Raw genomic sequence first — 15,382 nt, forward strand, 5'->3', positions numbered from 1 at the left:
GGATGCAACTTTTGGACTTTGGGAGAATTCTGCTCCTGCAAATTGTCAGCTGACTGTCTTGCTGCCACTTTCTCAGGAACTTCTCATAACATACTTTGACAAAAGTACTTTTCCTAGCCTGGCTTTGCCTCAGGTATTTTTGGGCAGTGACTCAGCAGGGAAGGATTCTCCAGAATCCCCATGTTAAATGAATGGTTCCTACCCCAGATTTCCTGAGGTCAGCCATGGAGCATAGAGCGGGCTCTGTGCCAGCCCGTGTTCTCCTGTTGAGGTACAGTTCACAGGCTGCAAAGAGGGGAGCCTTTTCAGAAAACAGCTCCAACAACTGGCTGTCAAAACCAAAATAAAATGCACACAGAGCACCAAGACAGGGCTTTACAATCAAGCCCAGTGTTCTTGCTTCTGTTGCCTCAGATGCCTCCCTTCTCCTCCTCTTGTCCAGATCCACCCCTCCCCTCCCTCCTAGGACTAGGAGACATGTCCTCCAGCCTATTCTATATTTCTCATCACTGAAATCAAGGACATTCCAAGGTTATTCTGGACCTCTTGCCACATCACAGCTTTTCACGATGCTACCAGGGCTGCTACCTAAGAATGCCAGGTCTTATCAATATGAAATAAACAAACATTTCTTCAATAATCAGCTTCAGGAATATGGTAGTGAATCTTATTTTCTCTTGCAGCATTGCAGAATCAATGCAACCGCCTTGTAAGCCAGGGGTCAACACACTTTTCTTAATGGACCACATATTAAATATTTAGGCTTTGCAGGCCAGATGGTCTTTACCACAACTATAATACTCTGCTCAGTACCTAAATGAACAAGTGTGGTGGTGTTATTCTATAATTTTACTTACGGATGCTGACATCTGAATTTCCTACAATTTTTACATCATGACACACTCTTCTTCTTGTGAGTGTTTTTTCCCCCAGCTATTTAAAACTGTAAAAATAATTCTTAGCTCCCAGGCTGTACAAATAGAGGTAGTGGGACAGATTTGGCTCCTGGCCCATGACTTACCAAGCCCTCCTGTAAATGGAGAAGCCGAACTGAAGAGCCGTGCCTCTTTCAGTCAGTCAGGCCCATGGCGAGGCCTCCTCTTCTCATGCTCCAGGGTGACACACATGCTGCCTGCCTCATGCCCTAACTCCTCACTGCCTTTCAGAGCTCATCTGAGGTACTCTTTCATCTGAGAAGTCATCTACGTGTTCCCATCTGTGCCTTGGGTGTTCTTTTTCCACACTTCCATAGGATCCCGAGTCTTGGGCTTCCCATATCATGGCATTAACCGGTTACACAGTATTATAAGGACTTTATAATGCTTGAGTCCCCACGGCTTTGTGACTCGATGGGGCCAGGGCTCCATCCCTGGACTGGATGGCTACTGATGTCTTTTGGATTGGCGACTGAAATCCCAGTGCTTGACAAGTATCTTGCAGTATCTTGCACCTAATAGGTTTTCTCAATGCTTATTGATTGAGTGAATTATTGAGCAAATACGTGAGTGAACCTCAGAACTATTTTAAGCACTCTGGAAGATTAAAGAGATGAATGGACCAAGGATATAAAGGAGGTAACATAAGCAATATTAGAGACTAATTAGACAATGCTAATTGTGAGGCACTAAATGACTTGAAGAAAGAAGAAAGCAATAAAGATGAAAATCATTAAGGAAGGTTTAGTAAAAATGTAGACCTTGAACTTACCTTTGAGGTAGGTGGGTGGAAGAGATGGAGGAACATGTATTCAGCATTGTTGTTCCAGAAGGGTGAATTAGCAAAAATGTTTTGGTCTGATTCTTCTTTATCAGACTCTACTCCTCTGCAAAATTTCCCTTTGTAATTTATGGTTCTATTCACTGAATCATCAGGATGGAAGTGACGAACATCCTAAAGTTTTTCTTTCAAAGAGGTTTCAAAGAGCATTGCTTCTTTTCTTCCAGAGACACAGATGTGCACACTGTGGCTTCCCTGCTAAAGCTCTACCTACGAGACCTCCCAGAGCCCGTGGTTCCCTGGAGCCAGTACGAAGGGTTCCTGCTCTGTGGACAGCTCACGAATGCGGACGAGGCAAAGGTTTGCATCTTAGAGTTAGTTGTCCTGCTTTAGAAGAAAGTGATTGGTTTTCCGGACACTATTCTAGTAGGCAACAGTGGGTCAAGGGGCCCATACTTTTTGGTAAGATAGTCAAAATGCAACTTCCTCAGCAACAAAAGGCATATGAACTCAATCATGATGACTGGCAAACCACAGCCTTCATGAGATGTAATAATCCAGTAAAGAACTGGACCATAATCCAATACTGCTGGGTCACATTAAAAGTAGGGAGAAAAGGAGGATACAGAAGGAGGATTTTAAGCCCGATGGCCTTGCTGAGACTTGCTGGGACACAAGGACAGACTGGAAGGCAGGTGCGAGGTCACATAGTTCAAGCTCTACAGCAGCTTGAGTGTCAGGTGTGGTCACCCAAGGAATGCATGTCCCAGGGAGAGGAAGGATAGGGAAGGTTTTTTGATTGTTGTTCTTTTTAGCCTTAGCTGCCTATAGGGTCTGTAACCGCCATCTGCAATATGCTTGTGAGAGTGCACAAGTTCACCAGCAGGATTTTTGATCCTGTGTAAGTTATTTCTAGAGAGGCCTTATAGTCAACAGGGATCACACTGTAGTCATGTTATTATAATCAACCAACCAACTAAAGAAACTGATGAAACTCAACCAACAACAATAAACCTCGATGATTTTTAAACAAGATTTTCAAATCCAAGTGATCCATGAAGAAGTTTGTGTTTATATCAATGACTATGCTAAAAGCCCTCTCTGGCAAAGTGGTGCACTGAAAAATCGATAATGAAGACCTAGATTTAACTTTGATTTTTCCATTATACAGATTATACATCTTTTATAAGACTCAGTTTATTTACTTAGACCAATAGAACTTTCTATGGTAATGGAACTTTTATATATCTGCACCTTTCAATATGGTAACCACCAGCCACACATGGCTATTAGGCATCTAAAATGTGGCTACTGCACCTGGGAAGCCAAATTCCTAATTTTATTTAATTTTGATTTAAATTTAAGTAGCTACATGTGGCAAGTAATTGCTATATTGAACAGCACAAACTTAGATAATTTTCATAATAATATCATACCATGCCTAGGATTGTTTTGAGGACCCAGGAATATGATACTGGTGGATGACTTTAATATTTTTTTCAATATAAGGGAAGGTTTATTATCTTCCATACTTCAGAATGTATGAGATAGCCTGCTTCATAGAATGTATTTATTTAAAATGAATGGAGAAATAGCACCCTAGCCCTGTAAGAAAACACAGCTGTGAGAACTTCCATCCCTGACTGAGGATGGGGGGAGCATCATGATTTGAATAGATCCTGACATAAGAGAAAAGCTGACTTTATATTTCAGGAAAGGAAGAGAACAATAATGATGTGGCTAACATGATACAGATTTTGTAGCTCTTTTCCAAACAAAAATTAGATTGCATGGATCTGAGGCATGATAGTTTGTGCGTAACTTAAGAATTTTATTGGGGGAGGGAGAAGGGGATATGAAAAGTCTTAACTTATACTGGTGTATCTGCTCACTATTGTGAAAGTAATAAAATTTTATGGAATAATGTTTAAAAGGCAGCTAAAAAGATAAATGTTTCAGATCGCATCTCACCCCTGGGTTCTGGGGAAAGCAAAGGAAGCACCTAGATTCTGTTCTGACAGTAAGATTCCCACCCCTGCACTCACTTTAGACTTGCATCTCCCAACTTTTCTCAACCTCAGCATCTTTGAGAGTTTCCACATCTGTGGCAATGCATGTCTACACACAGGGACCAAGGTCCTTCTCACTGGTGAAAATATGGCAGAGGTGGCAGCTAGGAGGGGTGAGTCTGTAGCAACCTTTGCGATGAATTTACTTGACTCAACAGACGAAGGGATCTTAGCATGAAGCTGACGCTAAGCTAAGAAGGTCAACATCTACAGAAGCTGCTCCGTGTAGGCTGACAAGGCTGGAGCGTGCGTTTTCTGCAGGAGAGCCGCTCAGGTTTGAGGAGTGCCTGCATGCCGCATGTGAATTGTGTACTCTCTCTATTTTTTTTTTTTTTTTTTTTTTGAGATGGAGTTTTGCTCTTTCGCCCAGGCTGGAGTGCAGTGGCACAATCTCCGGTCACTGCAATCTCCGCCTTCTGGTTTCAAGCGATTCTCCTGCCTCAGCCTCCCGAGTAGCTGGGATTACAGGCGCACGTCACCATGTCCGGCTAGTGAATTGTGTACTCTCACAAGCACCATGTTGCAGATGGTGACTACAGACCCTACAGGCAGCTGTGGTTGAAAAGAACACGGAAAAGCTTGCTGTCCCTCTTCTGTCTGGCTCGTGCATTCCTGGTAGACCTTGTCTGACATCCATGGCCATCCATTGCAGAGTTTGAACAGTCTGACCTTGCACCGTCCTCCAGTGTGGTCTGCCTGTGTCTGTGAGCCAGCAGGTCTCAGCTAGGCCATAGTGCTTGAAATCCTTCTCAGAAAAATCTTCCATTTCTCACCAGTCTTAAAGTGATTCTGAGATATCTTATTGTGGTCTTATTCTTTATTGGATTGTTACATCTCAAGCATTCTTAAGCAAACAATTAACGTATGATTAACGTATGAGTTGTTCAACAGTCCACCCTTAGAGTAGCTCACAGTCAAAGGTGGGATGCAGTGTCATAGTTACAGATAAATAAAAAGTATACATAACAAAAACTATGACCCTTTTTAAAAAATTATAAGAGAATTTAGAGTTATTTCCAATTCTTTTTTAAACCCACAAAACTACAGGGACAGGAATGACTGCCAAAGTGTTGTTTCTTCACAGATACACCAATTCTGTTCCAGGGTCTCCTTGCTGGCATGTGGGCAGGCTCATTTACTGGTAAATGATTTACTGGTGTAAATCTCTTCCCAGGCTCAGCAGGAGTTGATGAAGCAGCTCTCCATCCTTCCTCGTGACAACTATAGTCTCCTGAGCTACATCTGCAGGTGAGAGGCCCCTGGTATCAACTCTACAGTTTTCAACCCCATCAGAAAGAAGCTCCTAGTTAGAAGAGGAGGGACCACCTCTGTGAACACAGAGATTCTGGTCCAGCACTTTGGAAGATCAGCTGTATTCACGTAGCACTGAAGTAGCTTCCTGTATAATTTCAAGGATTCTGAAAACCTGGTTGACCCAAAAAATGAACGTGCTCCTCCCTTTAGGCCTGCCTCAGCACTGCTCAGAGTCCTGGGACATGCAAGAGAACCCAGAATCCTTATAATGATTCTAGAATGATCTCCCATCTTTGTGACTCTGAGCCATAGCTTAGCTCCAGGGAAACATTCATTCTGGTTATTTTCCTTCAGCCCTTTCTGGGGACCTGCTGTGCACCACTCCTGTGGCAACTCTAGCTGTGGATTGACCCAGATCTGGCTGAGCTGGGCTGGGAACAGGGATCTTCATCCCAGACTGATCTGAATTTTGTCTTTTATTTTTAAAAAGTAATTTGTTGTAGTTCCTAGATAATAAAAGTCATACTTGCTTGACTTGGAAACCAGGAAGATACAGCAAACGGTAAACGAGAAATAAAAAGGACCCGCAATCCCTTCACCAGCAATAAGTACTCTTAAAACATTCAGGCATTTTCCCTTCTGGATGTTTTCTCTCCATGATAGATCTTTCCACGCCTTAATATAAATATAGGGGAATAATATTTTATTCTAAATCAAAATTATATAAAGGATTGTATCCTGCTTTTTTGGTTTAATGTTTTATTATGAGCATTTCTCTATGTCATAAAATTGGATTATGAATAACTTCATAATATTTCATAATGTTTCATCATTTGGACACATCACCATTTATTTAATAATTGCTCTGTATTTGAAATTGTGTTGCTTCATTCTATCCATTTTTAAATGGTTTTTAGAGAGTGTATTTAGAAATTCCCTATTTTTACAGTGAATCTGTGAGCTTTGTGCCTCAAAAGGGGTAGAATTTTAGCAAAAATTCAGTATTAGTTATGGAGCACCTGCTGAGAATTAGCAATGCTTGTGCTCTAATCAGAGGATGAGAACAAGGAGGCACCATGGATTCCCCGGCCTTGAAATCTTCTTACCAATAAAGTTTTCCTCTCTGGAGACTTGGGTGGGATGGGTGCTGAGAGCTGGGAGATAAGCCTATCAGGGCAAGACATGGGTATGGTCAGATACCCATTTTACCTTTTCTAGTCCACTCTGAGGTCCTGGAAGTGGATCTTGTCTCTTGCTTATGTGATTCCACCCACCTCCCACAACCCCCACCCCAGCAGCTGGGCAGGACCCTCCTGGTTTCTCTTCCTTCCTTAGTCTTGGGTCTTTCAGGATGAGGCTAAATTCTTGTGGGCAGAGCAGGCTGGTCTCATTCCTGAGACTGGGAGGAAAGCATTAGATCCATCCCTGAGTTCTCGCTGGAACCCTGTAGTGCTTCCTCCTGTCTACTTCCTGCTTTCTACCATGGGATTTCTTGGCTGCCTGCAGGTTCCTACATGAAATACAGCTGAACTGTGCTGTTAACAAGATGAGCGTGGACAACCTGGCTACTGTGATTGGTGTGAATCTCATCAGGTCGAAGGTCGAAGACCCTGCCGTGATCATGAGAGGTATGGCCGGTCCCATAGTGAAAGCAGGTACACAGGAAGTAACAATTACAACACTCCCCCTGATGTTTGTGCACTGCTCTGCAGTTTGCCAAGCATTTTCAGCTGGTTATCGATCTCATCTGAATCATGCAATAGCCTTGTGAGGTAGGCAGGGCAGGAATTGTGTCCATTTTTCAGATCACAACAAAGGATAGAGGTCAAGAGTTTGCCCAGTGGTCCCACAGTACAGTAGACTGGTACAAACCAGGAAGCCAGGAACATAGTTAGCCAGTGTTTCTTAGTCTTTTATTACTTTTGCATACCCTTAGCCAGATTGAGCAAGCAGGTTTCATTTTATTTTATTTTTATTTATTTATTGAGTTGGAGCCTCACTCTGTTGCCTAGGCTGGAGTGCAGTGGTGCGACCTTAGCTCACTGTAACCTCTGCCTCCTGGGTTCAAGTGATTCTCCTGCCTCAGCCTCTCGAGTAGCTGGGACTACAGGCATACACCCCTACACCCAGATAATTTTTGTAGTTTTAGTAGAGACAGCGTTTCACCATGTTGGCCAGGCTGGTCTCAAGCTACTGACCCCAAGTGATCTTCCCACCTTGGCCTCCCAAAGTGCTGAGATTACAGGTGTGAGCCACCGTGCCCAGCCAGGTTTCATTTTATGAGCCAGCCCACAAAAAGGCTGCTTATAAAGCTATGCTGTGCAGGCTTCTGAAGCTGTGTCCTGACACAGAGTACTGATATCTGCCATGGGCGTGGGGGCAGAAAGCCTGGCACATATTTGCTGTGTGTCTGATAAGAAACCATAGATCATATTGAGGACCACATCAGAAGAGAAGGATGTCTTTATTTTCTCTGCTGTTTTATTGCCTACTTTCCTGATCAAAAACTAATCCAGTGGACTGTTGGCTCCCTCTGAAACAGCTCCCTCTTTCATTCTACTCCCATGTCCTTCTATTCCATCTCTTTCAACATAATTTCCAACTCCAAGCAATTAAAAAGGATCTTTTGAGAAGAAAAATGAGGCCCTTCTGGGCCTTGTAGTTTTAGAACCTAGTTTGGAGACATCCACGGGTGGGGATCCTTGAGGACTGACTACCTGCCTCCTACACTACACTATAGTTCTCTTTCTTCTTTCTTTCAGGGACTCCTCAGATCCAAAGAGTGATGACTATGATGATCAGAGACCATGAAGTCCTCTTCCCCAAGTCCAAGGATATACCCCTATCACCCCCTGCCCAGAAAAACGACCCCAAGAAAGCTCCAGTGGCCCGAAGCTCTGTGGGCTGGGATGCCACTGAAGACCTCCAAATTTCTAGGACAGACAGCTTCAGTAGCATGGTAAGGCACAGAGAACCTTTCTGCTTCCATTGGGTTCTTCCTTTAGTCCAGGCCGTCCCACGTAAGGTCCACTCTGGGATGGCAATTTGGGGAGTTTTAGGTCATGCAGTGTCAGTGGGCACAGCTGGTATAGACTCATCTGAACACACCTGGAAAGCCTGGCCTCTTTCCAAATCTAGTTTCTACTGGCATCTTTGAGGGGGGTGAGTGACAAGTGTGCCAATCGCCCAGTGACTGAGCAATGAGGGTCCTCACTGAAGCCCACTCTAAAAGAGAGACTCAAATACAGTCCAGAGAAGTTCAATGGGAAAAAATGTATACCACGTTGTAAATGTTTTGGTGGGAATTGTTGAAAATTCCGGGTGAATGTCCAGAGAAAACTGGTTTCCTGCTAACCCATGAAACGTGATTCCTGTCTCAGAGTATGTGATGTGTTTGTGTAATATTTCTCATTCCTCGATAAGCCGTCTCAGCCATGTCAGCCCCCACGTTTGTGCTGAAGGGTTGAAACTCACGTTCCCAATGTCCAAAAGCTCTGCTGACTCTGAAATGTAGACTATGTGAGGGCAATAATTTACAAAGGTCAAATATTTTTATATATTTATAGGAACAAATAGTTTTACAAAGAACATGTGAACTTTATATAGTAGCTTGATCTTTATGTGTGACCAACAAATGGATTTCAGATTTCTAGTTGACCAGATGATTCAAGTTACCTACAGTACTGTTAACCCTGAAGATTTTTTTAAAAGGCAGGTAGTGGGTGGTAGTTGTGATTTTTCTTAGGATAGGTGTTTCTGGATGCAGTGCATTCTACTAACACTCTAAAACTAAAATAAGATTTAAAAACGCTCATACTTCATGTAACAAGATCATCCCACAGTCCATGAGAATAGCTATTATTGTACTCACTTAATAGGTTTGTGCCATTTCTTGATTTCTGTGGATAGGCACTATGCTGGGAAATTGACACCGCTCACCTCTAGAGTCCTCATGTTACATAACATTGTAAGGTAGAATTTGTCATTCCTATTGTGTTATTGAGGAGCAGAAACTCAGAGAGGTTGAGCAGCTGGCCTAATGTAGTAGCACTAGCTTGTTATAGAAGAGGACTCAGATCCAGTTCTCCCTTCAGGACCCAGGTGCCTCTAACTCCGGGTGGGGTTTCTGAAGCAAGTGATTGGCTACAAAGGTAAAGGGAGGGCTTGAACCCGATTGTCTGATTTTATGTTTAGGTCTCACTTGATCTTAGCCAAAAGGCCAAAAAGTGATTGATTTTATGTTTAGGTCTCATATTCTGTCTCCTTTTTCTTTATAATTTCATTTAAAAATATATCATGTATGCATATAGTTCAAGTAATCGAAAAGATAGAAAAAGGTATACATTGAGAAGTTCTGCTCCCTCCCACCCATCCCGTCCCTCTCTGCCTTAGTTTCTTATTTATCCTTCCAATGTTCCTTCATGAAAACATAAGAAGACATGAGTGTAAATTATTTACCTCTTTTTTTACACAAAATGTATTATAATTCTCTCTGTCTCTATAGTCACACACGTACACATACAGTCATACACACACTCTTACACACAACTCTGTATCTTGCATTTTTGTACTTAGCAGTATATCCTGGAGACTTTTTCATGTCAATACACAGACAGCTACCTCATATGACCTCATGTTTTCGGGAGGTGTATAGTGTCCCATTCTGTAGATGTACCAGTCCCTATAGATGAACAGACTGCTTTCCGTTCTTTTCTTTGTCTTTTTTTTTTTTTTTTTTTGAGACAAGGTCTCACTTTACTGCCTAAGCTGGAGTGCAGTGGTATAATCACAGTTTACTGCATCTTTGACCTCCTGCTGAGGCGATCCTTCGGCCTTAGCTTCCCAAGTAGCTGGGACTACAGGTGCATACTACCATGCTGGGCTAATTTATTTTGCATATTTTTTTGTAGAGACAAGGTTTCACCATGTTGCCCAGACTGGCCTCAAACTCCTGAGCTCAAGCGATCCACCCTCCTCAGCCTCCCAAAGTGCTGGGATTACAGGCATCAGCCACTGCACCCAGCCTTTCAGTTCTTCATACTACAAACAAAGCTATAATAAATAACTTTGGGACCTCCTTTTGTACTCAAGCAGATGTATTTCTCAAATAAATTTTCAGAAGTGGGCTTGATGGGTCAGAAAGTAAATAGATTTGATTGTGTGATTTTGAAACAAATTATTGGAGTTTGTGTCTTTTTACACTTCCGGAAGCAATGCATGAAAGAGCTGTTTTCCTACGGTTTCACCAACAGAGTGTGTTGTCAAATTTTGGGGGCTTGCTCGTCTAATAAGTGAAAACTGGCATTTCAGTAATTTTAATTTTAATGTGAGTTTCTCTTATTATTAGAGAGGCTGAACATCTTTTCTTATGTACGAGGCCTAGCTTCATTTTTTCCTCTGTGAGCTGCCTGATCCTGCCCTTTGCCCATAATTATATTGCTTGTTGATCTCTTTCGTCACAATGTTTATGAAGTTTATCTGTTAAGGAGAGTAACCAATTGTCTGATATGCATAGCAAATACTTTTTGCCATTTTTATTTTTGATTTGGTATGTGGTGATCTGTTACTCTTTTGATTTTTGTTCTTTTTAATTTTTTAGGTCATGGAAATCAAAAGGTCAAATTTATCAAACTTTTATGGCTTCTGGGTTTTCAGTCATAGTTACAGAGACCACCCATTCTAAGATTACATAAGGATCCTACTTTAGAACTCTTTAACCACAAACAAACACTTGATTTTGGTGAGCACTTCGTCTCTAGAACATGGTTCCCTTAGTGCAATATCCTTTTGGAAAAAAATGCCAGTGCAGATAATCAATTGATGTGATACATTAAGAATTTCATAGGTATGCTCCCAGGAAACATTTGTTTTGGGGTCTCTAATCCTTACCTTGGGAGCGTGACACACAGCGGTGAAAACCCCATGTGACATCCGTGTCTGTTTCTTTTCTAGACAAGCGACTCTGATATAACCAGCCCCACCGGACAGCAGCCGAGCGATGGATTTCCGGAGGACAGCAGCAAAGTACTCAGGGAGAAGCCAGGAGATTGGAAGATGCAGCCTCGTAAAAGGACTCAAACACTCCCTAACCGGAAATGTTTCTTGACATCAGCTTTTCAAGGTGCCAACAGCAGCAAAATGGAGATCTTTAAAAGTGAATTCTGGTCACCTTCCTCAGAGGCTAAGGCAGGGGAAGGGCACAGGAGAACGATGTCTCAAGACTTGCGCCAACTTTCTGACTCCCAGCGGACTTCCACCTACGATAACGTCCCTTCCCTGCCAGGGTCCCCTCGGGAGGAAGCCAGTGCACTCTCTTCCCAAGCCTGTGACTCTAAGGGAGATCCTCTTGCCAGTCCGAACTCTGAAACTGGGCCTGGAAAAAAGAACTCTGGAGAAGAGGAACTTGATTCTTTGCAGAGGACGGTCCAAGAGCTACGAAAGGAAATAGAAACACAGAAGCAAATGTATGAGGAACAGATTAAAAAGTAAGTCAGACAGAGGGGCACTGAGAGGCACTTGGCTTCCATCTTTAGAGATAAGAGGGATTGTTCCCACCCGCCAGAGAAATCACATCATGAAGCTTCAGTTTGGGGAAGACAGAATCTATAGCAGGTCTAGGAAGGAAAGATTAAAGGGAACAATGAGATGACTAAATTGGTGAACACTCTAAACTTTAGACTAGATTTAGGAAATGTAAGTATCTAGCTTAAGTAGCTTGATCAATAATTTCCAAACAGTAGTTCTTTAAGAATCAACATGCTTTAATTAATTGAAAGGAAATTTTTTTTTTTATGTTAAGGTCATTCATTGATTCTGCAAATATTCCTGGAGCCCCTCCTCTGTGCCAGGCACATTCTAGTTGTTAGGGTATAGCACTGAACAAAAGAGACAAAAGTCCCTGCACTTACAGAACTTCTTCTAGTGGGGACAGATGGACAATACAAATATATAATAAAATATATGTTATATCAGCTTATGGCAAGTGCTGTGGAGAAAAATAAAGTGGGTCAGGAGGTTGGAAAGTTCAAGGAACGGGTTCCAATGTAAAATAGGGGGATCAGGGAAGGCCTCCCTGAGAAGGCAGCAGGTGAGTAAAGGCCTGAAGGAGATGAGGAGCAAGTCAGGTGCATAGATGGGAGATGACTATGGCCGGTGCTGAGGCTGTGAGAAAGGATCAGGCCCCCATGGTCCCACCCAGAAAGAATGGAAGCCGCCTGAGGCCAGGGAGAGTGATTAGCAGATGAGGGTGGAGAAGTACAGGAGGCCAGGACGCAGTAGGGATTTGTCAGCCATTGGAAAGCCTGAGTAAGACAGAAGCTTCTGGGTGGTTTCAACCTGGTTTATGCTTCATTGGCTCACTGGCTTCCCATTGAGCACCGGCTGCAGGGGGCAATCAGAGGTGGGAGGCCAGTTAGGCAGCTATTGCCTCTGTCACATGCAAATTCCCAAGATCTGTGCACACAATTTGTTCTCTTGGGTAAGTAGAGTATTTTCTTGAAATATTTTTCACACTACTGATTGGCCAGCAAATTTGTTTTCAGGAGAGAAAACCTTGATCCACCTGTGCCCATATCAGCACTAGTCATGAGGCAGTGAAATGTGAATTCGTGGGCTCTTAGATTTATGGCTACGTCTTAGTCCATGCAGACTCGGGTATCTGAAGGGAAGGCTTCTGTGAGCCCTCATTCATTGTTCCACACAGAGAGCTGCCATCCAGAAGCAAAATGTAGCTTGTTTATCTAAGAACCTGAAACCAACCATTTGTAGAATTAAAGACTTCTGTGACATCTTGGCAGTGATCAAAGCAGTCCCATAGAAAACTCATGCTGCACTCACACATAAGTATCTTCAACAGGGTAGGAAAAGAACTGGCTGCCACAGAGGTGGCTGCTCCTTCTGAATGGAACAGAGTCCTCCTTCTGAATGGAACAGAGTCCTCTGAATCCACCAGTCGAGGAAGCCTCCCATCCCAGGCTCCTGAGCCCACACAGATTCCACCTCCCACTGGAACCCATGGTCGGGATCTAGCACAGTGCCTTACTTGGAATTTCTTCCAGAACCAGAGGGGTACAGAGAACTTGGAGAAGAAAAGTAGATTTGTAATGAGAGGGTCAGAAGGAATGAGACCAATTTAGCTTTAAGAAGAGATAGGCAGGGGTAGGCAAAGTTCTGAAGATGGATTGTTACCCACAGAATAGACCAAAGCCCTTGAAGGTAGAACCCAAGTTTTGGGCTCACATGGGAGCTCAAGTCTCCCTTGTGCAAATGGGCAGGCCATTTGGGGAGAAGGGAGGCACATTCTACAGAATGAAATTCTGAAACAAATTTCCAGTCACACAATCAGCATATATATACTCATTGCTAAGAGTTAATTCAGCACAGCCTGGCAGGGGGCCACTACATTAGGGTTTTGGCCAGTAATGATGAAAATCCTGGCAATTCAGGAATCCCACAGATTTTTCACCTAGAGTGGGATTCAGAAGAGAGGATGAGACTGCCAGGATCACGGCTCCCCAAAGGGCAGTTCCCTCTGTTTCTCCAAATCTTGGTCCCCAGGAGATCCTTAATAAGAGAGGGTGCTGGTCTGTGCTCTCCATTGACATAGGATGAGGAGGCACTCATGAAAAAGAGGTGTGAGAAATCTGGAATATGGATGGGGCTTCCAGGATTGATACAAGGTGCTATGGGAGTGAATGTGTAGATCTATTAGAGCTGGTCTCTTCTGTCAAAGACTTTGTTATCGGGTTGAAGATACAAAACAAAATGACATAAAAAAACACACACAATAGATGTCACAAGATGGTGTTAAATGACAAAGGAGGGGCTCAGAAGTGCTGTGGGGATTCAGGTTTCCTGGGACATCTTCATCATCAGGACATAGCTGAGAGGTTGGATAAGGGTCTTGTGATTTGAAAAGTAAAACGAACAGCAGGTTGTGAGCAAGGGGGAAGGAAGAGCCTAGAATGAATTGCCATATTCTTTCACTCTTTTCTTTCCTTCCCTGTAGCCTTGAGAAGGAGAATTATGACGTTTGGGCTAAGGTGGTGAGGCTCAATGAAGAACTGGAGAAGGAAAAGAAGAAGTTTGCAGCCCTAGAGATCAGCCTCCGCAACATGGAGCGCTCCCGGGAGGATGTCGAGAAGAGGAACAAGGCCTTGGAAGAAGAAGTCAAGGAATTTGTCAAATCCATGAAGGAACCCAAGACCGAGGCTTAAGGATCCCAGGAGTACTGCAAGGACAGCCCGAGAGAGGCCTAACTCTGACCCCTTTCTCAGTGCTACCTGATGACTGGGATACAAAATTACTCTCTGAGAAGGAAAGGATATTTTGAGGGAAACATTAAATTTCCCCATAAATAAATGAATAGAGTTTGCAGGAAGGTGAGGGTGAACAGAGATGTGTGTGGACATCTCTGACCGTCCATCGCTGTATTCAAATGGATTTTGTTATTCCACTCCGGTCTCAGGCATGACCATGTCCAACGAAGACATTCAAGGCAGCACATCTCAGGACCCAGGCAATAGACTGGCCCCAACACAGGCTGGGCTGAGGTGTGATTAATTCTTTGTTTTTTGTGTGGAACAGCTCACCTTGTCAGACAGCCTCAGGGCATCTCTGAGACACAGGGGCAGAAAATGACATTCATCTTTTGAGTCCTCATCCATGGAGTGCTGTGCTTGGGGGGCTGCATCTGCTGAGGCGAGAACCCCATTTTTCCACCCCACCATGATGCCCGTTCTCCAGGTCTTCTCCAACTTATTATTAGGCTAAACCAGAACAAGCAACAAACTGTATTTATACAAGCAAAATTGATGAGAAAATTATATTCAAATAAAGCAAAAATTAAAAAGCAAGGCTATTGCTAATCCATACAGCACCTTTGTGAGAATTAGCAAAAGACACTCCTCCCTTGGGGCAGATGGCTTGCTGAGCAGGGCATGGGCTGAATTTCAGTCCGGACTTGCCTTTCAGGGACAGGTGTCTCTATACTTCCTGAGCCCCCATTTCTTCTGTGTTTCACACAATTGCTGTGGGGATTACATGAGAAGATACAATCTAGTCCCTACTTGCTTTTTAATTGTGGATGGAGGGCCTGGGAACAAAGGCTTCCTACTATGATATGATTTGTTGTGGGTTTGGACATTAATCGTCATGATAATAGTTTCTTTTTTCCTGTTTCACCAAAATGCAAATGATTTTACCCTTCAAAGGGACAACAGGCACTGGATGATAGGTGGGAGAGGGGCTTTCCTAGTGGACAGTTGATTCTTCCCCTTCTATGTCAAGCCAGCCTGGCAGAGGCCCTGGTCAGGCCCTGGACCTCTAGGTAGGTTTGTTGAGTC

General features: G+C 43.3%; 1 protein-coding gene across 5 annotated transcripts in view; it reads left to right on the plus strand.

Moving 5' to 3' along the window:
* The window catches only part of ARHGAP25 (Rho GTPase activating protein 25), a 91,684-nt gene extending 76,791 nt beyond the window's left edge, over positions 1-14,893 (plus strand). For all 5 annotated transcript variants that reach the window (XM_033239286.1, XM_033239288.1, XM_033239287.1 and 2 more), the window contains 6 exons: positions 1,944-2,076; positions 4,960-5,033; positions 6,546-6,667; positions 7,802-7,998; positions 10,992-11,524; positions 14,047-14,893. In XM_033239286.1, the coding sequence (XP_033095177.1) occupies positions 1,944-2,076; positions 4,960-5,033; positions 6,546-6,667; positions 7,802-7,998; positions 10,992-11,524; positions 14,047-14,254 (1,267 nt within the window). In that variant the 3' untranslated portion in view covers positions 14,255-14,893. The remainder of the gene's footprint in view (positions 1-1,943; positions 2,077-4,959; positions 5,034-6,545; positions 6,668-7,801; positions 7,999-10,991; positions 11,525-14,046) is intronic.
* The last annotated feature ends 489 nt before the right edge of the window (positions 14,894-15,382 follow it).

This window comes from Trachypithecus francoisi, unplaced genomic scaffold (genome assembly GCF_009764315.1).
Source record: "Trachypithecus francoisi isolate TF-2019V2 unplaced genomic scaffold, Tfra_2.0 Lachesis_group17, whole genome shotgun sequence".
Classification (NCBI taxonomy): Eukaryota; Metazoa; Chordata; class Mammalia; order Primates; family Cercopithecidae; genus Trachypithecus; species Trachypithecus francoisi.